We start from the raw sequence: 11,443 nt of genomic DNA, 5'->3' as shown, positions 1-11,443 counted from the left end.
CCTATTTATTTTTTGTATTCATTAATTTATTTTTTGTTATAATGTACAACTTTAGTTTCAGTCGTGATATAAATTAATCTACAAATGGTAGCCTTTTTTATTTGTTTTATCAAATGTAAGCTTATCAAGACCATAAAAAAGGTACTCCATCAGAAAATGAAGATTTGATGGAAGGCTCTAATCGACTAATAAGATTTCATTGGCTGCCAGGCCTTCCTGCCATTTTACTGGCTGAAAAGTGATGTCGTTCCGCTCAAGCTAAATTTACTCCATGCAGCACAGGCTCGACCTTTATGCTTTCAAGACATTTCATAGTCCACGAAAGACTCAGAGCCATCATTCCCCACTCAGCGATCGTTTAGGCTGACCCAAATATCAGCCCCCATCAATCTAACCCCTTAACCAAAGTTATCACTCTGCGACTAATGTCTGAGGGGCTCGCTGGTGCCCACGAGGACGGGAGAGTGACCCCGATGCTTTGTAAAGGTCTTTGGGGAGGAGGAGTGATGTGATGTGTGGGAAGGTGTGTGCTGACAGGTGCTTGGGTTTTTTTTTTTTACTGTCTGGTGCTGTCAGTCTGACAAGCTGCTGAGGGTTGAATGTGTTTCTTGAAGTCCAATAAATCAACATGACCTCATTCATACACACACACACACACACACACACACACACACACACACACACACACACACACACACATATGTAAAATAAGTAAAACTTAATGCCAAGTACTAATCTGAAAGCAGGAAATTATCTAGGGAATATAGGGAAAAGTAGGAGGAGGTAACAGACGAGAACAATTTCAAAATCAGATTTCAAGTGTATATCATGTACATATTGGCTATACTGATATAATGATTGATTATGTTGATTATTGTATTACAATGACACATCAGGTAGTCAATATAGTAGTGAATTTTTTTATTTTTTAGAGATTCTGGATTTCTGAATTTCATGAGCGTTACTTAATGTTTAATTATTATAGTTTATATAGAGGTTCATCTTTATTATAAAAAAAGAGCTCAACACACACTGATGGTCCAGTCCCACAGAAGAGCTGATGTGACTGGTCTCTGGTCTTGCAGGGTTCAGACTTTTACAGGTCAGATCTGTTTTGGAGGTGAGTGGCTTTAATGTTGGTGTAAACCCATCTCTTCCTCTTTCTCCTGCCTTTCAGTGTCTGCAGAATAATCCAGTCAACATGACCATAGGAGGGCAGTGTTTCATAGCCAATGTCTGCAGCCTGCCTCCCCCGTTTCAGGATTGGTCTGACTGAACAGCAATAACATTATGCTACTGAAACATTTGATTAAAAATGTAATTGATTAATAGGTATCAGAAGGGCTATAAAAGTGTAAAAAAGGAATAGATGATTTGGTGTTTAATCACATTGTATTTACATCTGGCAGTGGTGTCCAAGCGGGTAAGAAAAACAGACTCATAATTGGAAGGTTTTCGCTGATGTCCCCTTGAGCAAAGTACCTCTTGAGAAAAGTAACGTCCCTACACACTTTTTACTTTTGTTTGCTTGTGGGAATTTTTGGTTGGGGAACAACTGGGCAATGAATGGAACATTCTAGATTTACATTTGCATTTACAGAATTGGGCAGATGCTCCTATCCAGAGCGACTTACATAAGTGCTTTAAATATCCATCATTGAAATCCCTTGTCTGGTTCACTAGGGCCTGATCTATAGATACTGTTCACATAACAACTCAAATATTTTTAATATGTAGTGTACCTAAGAGCTCTTTCGGTCTAAGTATTTTCTAAATAGGAAGGTTTTTAGTTTGCGTTTGAATGACTCAGCTGTTCTGACATCTAGTGGAAGTTCAGTCCTAGGAGGCAATACTGAGAAGAGTCTAGATGAATGCTTTTCTAGTATCTTGAGAGATTGTGGTACCAGTCAAGTAGTACTGGAGGATCGGAGAGATCGAGGTGCAGAGTGATGAGAGATCTGAGGTACGAGGGTGCTGACGATTCTTTGGCTTTGTAAGAAAGCATCAGAATTTTGAATCTGATGTGGGCAGGTACAGGAAGCCAGTGGAGGAAACTCAGCAGTGGAGTGGTGTGAGAGAATCTGGGAAGGTTTAAAACAAGTTGTGCTGCAGCGTTCCGGATCAGCTGGAGAGGTTGGATCAGTTGGAGATAGTACAACCAATGTGAAAATATGACATCACCAAGAGATTTGATGCAAAGTGAGAACAGGAGAGGGCTAAGTACTGAGCCCTGAGGGCTCACCATTTGATGAGGTGCAGATGTGGTCCCCTTCCATGTCAACTGGTAAGATCTGTCCTACAGATAGAAAGCTATACTCTGCCATGCCAATTCACCAATTCCCAGACTCCAAAAGATGGTCAGGATAGTCTTGTGGTTTACTGTGTCAAATACTGCTGAAAGGTTCAGAAAGATTAGCACTGATTACAATTTTGCTTATCTGTCAGCATGTAGTTTTTCTGTAATGGCCAGAAGATCAGTATCTGTAGAATGAAGGTTGTTCTGGGTATAGTAGATTATAGATGGTAGTATCTTATTCATAGTAGATAGAAAGCTACTTATAGATGCTACATACTACAATTTTTGAAAGTAAAGATCCTTGATCCCACATCACATTTGAAAGTGAAGTGATTGTCATTGTGACAAACACTGCAGCACATCACACGGTGATACAACAAAATGTGTCCTCTGCTTTTAACCATCACCTCACATCAATACATCTATGTTTACATACAAAATGTGGAAGGGATGATTCTCAAAAATACGAGGCAAATCCCAAACTGAATTGATTAAGGTGCCCGGGCAGCAGTGTGTGGGGACGGTGCTTTGCTCAGTAGCACCTCAGTGGCACCTTGGCTGCTCGGGATTTTTACCCACTAGGCCAAACACTGTTAAATGTTGGGACCCATTAGATGCTAAAAGTTCTTCTAACAGATTAAAAAGGTAAAAACAAAAAGGTTTTGGGAAGAAAAAAGATACGTTTTCAACATTTTGTGAATGCAAGGTTGCACATGGCTATGCAGTCTTCAGAGTTTTTTTAGTTGTGATTCTCCTGGAGCTCCACCGTGGAAGCAGTCTTATCCATTGGAAATCAGCTCAGGATGCTTTGAAGTTTCCATTGCCCCCAGTGAGGCAACTGCAGCCATATCCACAAAGCACAGAGCATCCAACCTGGAGAATGTTTGGTGAATGTTAGGGCTTTCAGACTCGAAGAAGAAACATTAGAACATTTGCTCTGAGAATGTGTTGATATGAGTTCCTTAATGATAACCTTATATTACAATAAATAAAACTCACATGCTCTCACATCTAAAGACAAGCCAGAGAGTTCTTAGACACAGGCTACTCCCAGCCCAGTTTCAGGATATGATTTTGCACTCGCAAGGCCACTATTTACAAGACTATTCCCATATCCTGTTCATAGTTACAAAGTGACAAAGTGAAGTCATTGTCATTGTGATACACAGCAGTACAGCACACGGCGCACACAGTGAAATGTGTCTTCTGCATTTAACCCACCACTTCCTAGTGAGCACTAGGAAGCCATGACAGGCGCTCGGGGAGCAGTGTGTGGGGACGGTGCTTTGCTCAGTGGCATCTTGGAGGATCAGGATTCGAACCGGCAACCTTCTGATTACGGGGCCTCTTCCACCACTGCTCCCGTTAGGCCACCACTGCCCCCAAAATTTGCACTGCATTGGCCAAAGTGAAGTGAAGTGAAGCACTTCCGGTTGTTGTTTTGTATAGCTCATCCATTGGTAAGGCCAAGACTTTACATTAATATCACCGTGGAATGAGAATGTTAGCAATATGGGTTAACCCAATTGAAGGAGATTGCATAGGAGTCAGTGAGTATTGCTGATTTATTCAACAAATGCAAATCAGCTACAAAAACCACTTCAAGTATTAACACACACGAAATGGACGGAACAGGATCCATATAGCCCCCCCTCCCCATGAGCAAACTCTATTGCGTTCAATTCATGCAACGCTGCCTTTTCAGACAGTGGGGGCTGATTTGACGGAACCTCCTGAAACATCAAAGTAAAATTAGTACGAGCCAGTCACAAGGGACTGTCTCTCATGCTGTGTTAATCTCTTCCCATGGAAAGATCAGTGTGCCACCTCAGTGGCAATTTAGAGAAGCATATTAGGAACTATCGGATTCCTGTATCCATGCTGAATCTGGTAATTGGAATCTGGTCTAATTAAACAATGGAGACCTAAGACCTGCACATCATCATGCCACAATTTCAATGAAGAGTAGCTGTCTTGTTTCATGTTTCCTGGATTTGCCTGTGGATGTAACATCCCAGCATCTTCTATTAGTTACCTGGCAACATGCTTGTTTCTGTAATTAACAGGTGTGGTTCCCCCCTCAGCCGACTGCAGCACTATTCACCTGGAAGGAAACAGCCATCTGTCATTGTAGAATGAACAGACAAACATGGAAGCCTGGGGGTCATGGATGCAATCAGGAATAAAGGTGCATTTGTGTCCAGATCCTATGTAAGAATATGCTCTAGAAAGATGCATAATTAGGGTTGCCGTATGAAATGGTTGGGTGGTAGGGTGATAGTAGTCAAGTGGCCTCGCTGTGGACCAGAAGACCACAAAGTCCCAAGTTTAATCTCTGAGCAAGACACTTAACCCTGAGTGTCTCCAGGAAGGACTGTCCCTGTCACTGATTGTGAGTCACTCTGGATAAGGACGTCTGATAAATGCTGTAAATTTAGTTGAAATTTTTTACAAATCTTTACAAATTTTATCTAAATCATTTTTAATCAATTCAATTTGGGGTTTGTCATCCCTTCCACATTTTGTATGAAAACATAGATGTATTGATGTGACTGGGTATAACATGAAGGAGCTGAGCAAATCAGAAGCAGAGTCTCTTAGTGGAGGGTGGAGTGTCAATAAGAGAAGTACTGTAAAAGGAAACCATGTGTTTGTCTCACTTAAATATTTAAGCGATGATTTACCATCACTGGTGTGGCAGTGGTGGCCTAGCAGTTCGGAACCAGGAAGAAGGTTGCTGGTTCAAATCCCGAACCAATGAGATTCCACTGAGCAAAGAACTGTCCCCACACACTGCTCTCTGGGTGTTGTCATGGCTGCCCACTGCTCCCTCAAGGGATGCAGAGACCACATACTCACTGGGTGCTGTGCTGTGGTGTGTCACATGTGACAAATAATGGTCAGCGTTCAGTTTGTGCTCACCTGACTCCATGAATGCCAAAAAAACGCCTGGTCCAGACGTCCGTGTAAATGAGGCCTAAGTGTGAACTGTACAGCTGTCCGATGCCTTGTCAAGATGACCAGGGTTTAGTGACCATGTGCCACAACAGGCTTTTACATTTCAAAGTTCATGCCAGTGGTGTAATTTTACATTTACTTTTTATGGCATTCATCGGATGCCCCAATCTGAAGATTCACATTTACATTTAAGCCATTTGGCCGACGCCCTTATCCAGAGCGACTTACAATGTGCTTTTGTGTTACCATCAATGAAGTGATCAATTCCGGTTCACTATTCAACTATGAATTCAATCTTTTTATATCAATATGTTGTAGTTTCTATACATAAGTAAGACAATAAGAAGGCTAATCTAAATATTCTCTATAGAGAGGTCTTGAGCTGCTGTGGATACATGGACAGTCTCCCTGCACACATGCAGGGTTAAACAGGTTGTTTGAATCTGTTAATTTATTTTTCTTAAGCATCTTATTTTCATACCTCACACACATAACATAAGAAAAGCAACAATTCTCCACTTAGCTGAGCAGGCGTGAAGTAACCTTGCTTTCTTGTGAGTCAGAGTGGTGAGTTACACCATGCGACGCGACACAGTCCGTAAACACGCAGGAAGTGTCTGTCAATCAGCAGAGCGCGTGGCGTGGCTTAGTAACGCGCCCCCCTTTCATGTATTTCGAGAACATTCTTCATTATGGTGCCACGTCTTAATGAAGTGCGGATGGTTTTATTTGAAGAGAAAATGCGATGCCTGCTCGAGATGAAAGTGACAGAGAGAGAGAGACAGAGAGAGTAACCTGGCAGATGGCGATGCTTTATTTGAAATGAAAAACATCTGGTCTTAGTGGCAAAGACGCAAGCGTGGTAGTGCAGCCATATTTAGAGGTTTTGACGCACGTAGGCGAAAAACGGCCGTGCCGACTAAACCTTAATTGCCTAAAATCACAGTCGTCGTTGCAGGAACATTTCCATGCGTTGACACAGTAAAGACTCATGTTGTGTGGCATGGGCTCACAGCGCATGCGCCGGAGAATACAAATTTCAGCTTGTTCACATTCCTTTCTATTGGTTAGTCCAACTGCTTTATGGAATTCCCAGCTGGTCTGAGGTCAGCTCAGTTTTTTTAAAACAGCATCAACTGCATAATTTATGAACAAGTTTGGAAGAAATCCCACCAACGCACATTTAGAAAGTGAGTTTGATAGTAAAGGAACCAGCAAGGAGCCATGAATGGAAGGGCAAATAAAGCTGAATTCGATTGCATGGAGCCACATTGTCATTAGAACGTTTGAAGATTGCTCAGTTCTGCTTTATATCAATAAATTATGTTGTTCAGTATTGGTTGGCTTTTGCTTTTTTATGTACATTGTGCTTTGGCTGCATTACCTTCATGTGTGTTACAGTAGTCTTAGTAGCCATGTCTACAGATGCATTGACGAAAAAGAGAAAACTTTGGCATACAAAGCAGAGCGGATGACGGGCGTCGGCCTCGCTTTCTGTCTATGGAAGGGAGGCTGTGGATCGTGAGGCTTTGACTGTAACCTGATTTGTTTGCCTCATCAGGGAATTAATAGGGCGACTATTGACTTAATTGCCTCTAGACAGTGATCAGTATTAGGCCTGATCTTATCTTAATTAGGGTTGAAAGGAAGGATTGCCTTTTTTTTGGTCAGCATTCTTCAAAGTGGGCCAAATAACCCAGACACGTATGCATACACACTTACTGTTATATTTTGTGAGGATTTGTTATTTATTATTATATAGTGTGTTCTTTGTAAATATGCACTTTTTCCAGTTAGGACCAACAGTATTTGCCCCCACTAAGATATTAATACATGCTCTCTCTCTCTCTCTCTCTCTCTCTCTCTCTCTCACACACACACACACGCACACACATGCACGCACTATGTTGCAAAATTAAAGGCCCACGGATGTCCAGTTTATTTCATTTCAGCTGTTGCACCACAAATCACAACACCCCCCAGCAGACACTGAAATTATTATTAAATGTTCACCCCTCGGCCTATAGCACCCACTCTACCACACACAAACACACACACTACCACCCCCACCAAACTAGGCTGCCTTGCTTTTAGATGCAAGGAAATTGCTGTCATGGAAACAAAGTCATAAAGATAAAAAGTTGGGGTGTGGGTGACGTGGACCAGGGTGTTTGGCCACTGGTGTTTCCATTTTTATTTTTGGAGCGCTGCACTTTCCGGAAGCTTTAGCTTTGGCATTGCTGCTTGCCTCCAGCACCCAGAGCCGGAGGCGACGACTTCATCAGGGGTGTGATGGGGTGAGGCTCCCTGATTCTGTTCTGCAGCCAGCGACTCAGTCCTGGAGAAAACACGTGTGACAGTTGATGAGTGTCATGTCCGACAGCAGCATGAAAACACTCAAACCTGACAATGATTTGTATAATTTCCTATAAACCTGGGCTGCAGGCAGCAGTGGGACGTCGAAAGCTTGCGGTCATGAGACTGGGGTTGTGACGGGGGGAAAAAAGTGATATTTTCATATATATACTCATGACTATGCGATTCATTAACGCTTTATGAATGGATCCTGTGCTCTGATATCCAGGGTCACCTGAAGTGAAGGGCCACTCAGCAGAGTAATGAGACAGCCAGGCAAGCATTAATAATCTAAATGTCATTGCCACAGCTGACCACTCTTCTTAGAGCAGCCATTCATTTTCACATCAGCATATAACCAGGGCAGTGTAAAGAACAATTATTAAATGTGTATTTTTATTATTATTAATAATAATATCTCTTCAATTAACATTGCAGGTACAGAATAAAAAAGAGAAGAATCCAAAAACAGGAGAGACCTAACAGAAACAACAGAACCTAAATCTTTAGTCTCCAAACTGCGAAAAAGTGCCTGGAATAAGTCTGTGCTATATATTATTATTATTATCATCATCATCATTATTTTTTTAATAAATGTTCATAAAACAATTTGCCACTCACTTGGAAAATGCAAACATTGGTTTCATGAATGTGGCTAGATTGTCTTCATCTTATTACCATTTCAATTTATATACACAATGTCATAGAATACAGGAGAGAACTGATATAAGCGGACGGTCTGATAGGTGCCCACTCAGATCTGCCCGCCTCAATTCCGACTGGACAATTTTCAACACGTTGTTCAGCAACACACCGAGCAGAAACACAGCGAACATCTACAGATGTGAACGGGCAAAGGATGAACGGAAACGGCCGTGGTGATGATTTGGGGTCCGTAGGACAGGTACGATGACCCTCCTTGACCTCTCGTCCTGCCCGCGGGTTACACTGCAGATTTTTGCATAATGTCTGTCCTTCCACAGCATGGTTATCATTACAAAATGAATACAGAGTAATTAATGAAAACATAAATAGAAATATATATTTTTAAATGAACAATAACGGACAGCCTCTATTCCTGTGCGTGTGACTCTGTGATGCATAAAGCCTCCATCAGCACCCTGAATGCATCAGAACAGGCTGACTGTAAAGGTGTGTACTAGGTACTGGGTGGCAGCTTTGGTTTCACTTATGCCCTTCATGCCACGGTGGTGTTATCAGGCCAAAAGGTCTGCAGAACAAGATGGCTTCAACGAAATTAGACTGACGGGGTGAGCTGGGCTCGAAACATCCGTCGGGTTGCCGTGCTGCACCACAGTAGATGTTGTCTCTCAGGCAGAACCACCAGACCACCAGAAAAGGCTAGACCCTGACACGGACTGGGTGAGAGAGGAAGTGATGTCATGGCAGTAACCACGCCTTTGATACAGGAAGTGAGAGAGTGCATATCTGATGCAATGCCACCCCAAACAAACAGGTGGCGCTTCCTACGGAGGGAGGCACTAAGCGGAGGTCAACAAGTTTTTCTTCTATGCAGTGAGTGATGGAATATTCAGTATTGTGTTTCCACTGATGATCAGCACTTTCTTTCCATTGTGAAATGTGTTTGTTAATATAAATATGTCTATATATATATCTATATTTATAGATATAGGTGTTTGTTATAAATTGAAACATATCTAGCTATGCACACTCAGAAATGACACCATCATGGGGAAAAAGTCCTCAAAACACATATATATTTGCTCCTGTCTAATCAGCATTTAAGACAGAAACATTAAAAATATTTTTTTTAAATTAAAAGGTAAAACATTTAGTGAGGGAATCAAAATGTCACCCTAAACCTTTCATTAGTGGAATGAAATGTGACTAAGTATGTCTTCCAAGCAATTTTTTTTGTTACAAAAATATACTTCTTTCTTTTAAAATAATATACAGTTTCTTTAAAGATGAGATTCATTTTTACTATCAAGCTAAACAGCAAGGCTGTCGTGTTTTTGTTTTTATTTCTTTTTTTGCATTTTTTTTAATAGAAAGTATTGATATCTGGAGGGAGCAGGTATACTAGCTCGTCACGGGCGAAGTCTAACTCTGCTTCCACGTCTCCTCTGGTTGGCTTTTCCGCAGGCCTCCAAACTGTTTTGCATAATCTAGTTTTTTTTTTTTTTTTAGTTTTAAAGAGTCCCCTTTAATAGAAGAAATACCCATCTTTCCACAGGCCAAACAAAAAGACATGATGTTGCTCCTTCATATCGAACATCAAGCTACTCCGCTATACCCAAAACGAAACAAAAAAAGAAAAGAAATAATTACACTTGCTGCCAACGAATTCAGATAAAGTTACAGCCATTCCACCTAAGTCACAATAGAGAGCTTCCAATAGTCCATATGTGAAACAGAAAAGGGAAATCAGATATAAAATTTGTATGATAAAAAGATGTCAAAGAAAAAAAATAGACCATAACTGGAAAAAAAGGTTACAAATGCTACAAAGAAACCGCAAATATATGTACAAGACCCTGTATTCCTTGAGAGAATCTGCATGAAAGTGTGTCAGTATTTCTGTGTGTGTGTGTGTGTGAGTGTGAGTGTGTGCACGCAGGTGCCCTCTCCCTCCCGCTGACAAACCCCCGTCCCCGAATACAAACTTTGCGAGTCCTTCTGAAGTGTCCTGTATTGACTGGAATTTGCTTTTGAAATCTCCCCGTGAGTCGTGGTGCAAATTCGACAGCAGCAGTTGCCAGGGTAGCGCCTCCCTGTGCCACGCCTCCACCACAGCCCCGGCGCGTGGGCGTCTCCGGTCCAGGCCGCCCGCCATGCCGCGGCGGATGGGAACCAGCGGTGCGGGCCGCGTCACCAGATGACGCTGGATATGCTGGTCTCTCGGGGCAGCAGCGGCAGCATGGCGTTGTTGGCGTGCGCCTCCTCCAGGCTCTGCTCGCGGGGCGGCTTGCCCTGCTGCCGCTGGCCGTTGATCAGAGTCATGGGGATGTTGCAGTAGGTGTGCTGGTTGCCCAGGGAGGAGAGCGGCGGCAGCGTGCCGGAGGTGGGGATGTCGTACTCGTAGCTGCGGTAGTACTGTTTCTGCCTCATCTGCGTGTGGTACGTGTTGTGGAAGGTGGAGCGCAGGTCTGGGTGGGCCGTTGCCATGGCGGTGGAGGTGGCGGCCGCCATGGAGATGGCCGATACGGTCTGGAGCTCGCCGAAGGGGCCCTGCTCGCTGACGTCCAGGACCTGCTCGTGGCTGAGGATGGGCTCCAGGCGCTTGAAGGGCATCTCGTACTGCAGGTGCTTCCAGAACTTGGAGTTGAGCTTGTTGCTCTTGGGGCCGTGCCACTTGATGACGGTCAGCATCTTGATGGTGTGCTTCAGCGCCTCCACCTCCTGGTAGTTCATGATGCCGCGCAGCTCGGCGCACTCGATCAGAATCACCTTGATCTCGCCGCTCACCAGCATGTTGCGCAGCCGTGTCTCCAGCTCGAAGATGCTCCACCCTCGCCGCACCACGTAGTTGGGCGTCATGACGATAATCAGCCGCTTGCTCTGGTCCACGCAGCGTGCTACATCCTCAATGTAGGCTGCAGTAAGCGAGCAAAGAACCAAAGTTACAGAGGAGGTGACAGTCATTCATTTCTGCAACGCACATATGACATGAAAGTTTGTTAAAATATGTACATTCATTAATTTATTCATGAACTTGTAATACATGGAATTAAGATTCAAAAGGGCTGAGATATTCTTAATGGGAGGACATCTAATCAAACTGTCAGAATCAGTAAACAAAACGAGTGACAACATTGACAGTGACAACATCGAGCATACACAGAATGAGGA

General features: G+C 43.0%; 1 protein-coding gene across 4 annotated transcripts in view; it reads right to left on the bottom strand.

Moving 5' to 3' along the window:
* Positions 1-7,988: 7,988 nt before the first annotated feature.
* The window catches only part of il1rapl1b (interleukin 1 receptor accessory protein-like 1b), a 219,463-nt gene continuing 216,008 nt past the window's right edge, over positions 7,989-11,443 (bottom strand). For all 4 annotated transcript variants that reach the window (XM_028979445.1, XM_028979443.1, XM_028979446.1 and 1 more), the window contains one exon: positions 7,989-11,187. In XM_028979445.1, the coding sequence (XP_028835278.1) occupies positions 10,463-11,187 (725 nt within the window). In that variant the 3' untranslated portion in view covers positions 7,989-10,462. The remainder of the gene's footprint in view (positions 11,188-11,443) is intronic.

The sequence above is a fragment of the Denticeps clupeoides genome, chromosome 5 (genome assembly GCF_900700375.1).
Source record: "Denticeps clupeoides chromosome 5, fDenClu1.1, whole genome shotgun sequence".
NCBI classification, from domain to species: domain Eukaryota; kingdom Metazoa; phylum Chordata; class Actinopteri; order Clupeiformes; family Denticipitidae; genus Denticeps; species Denticeps clupeoides.
This window is presented reverse-complemented; position numbering and strand designations above follow the sequence as displayed.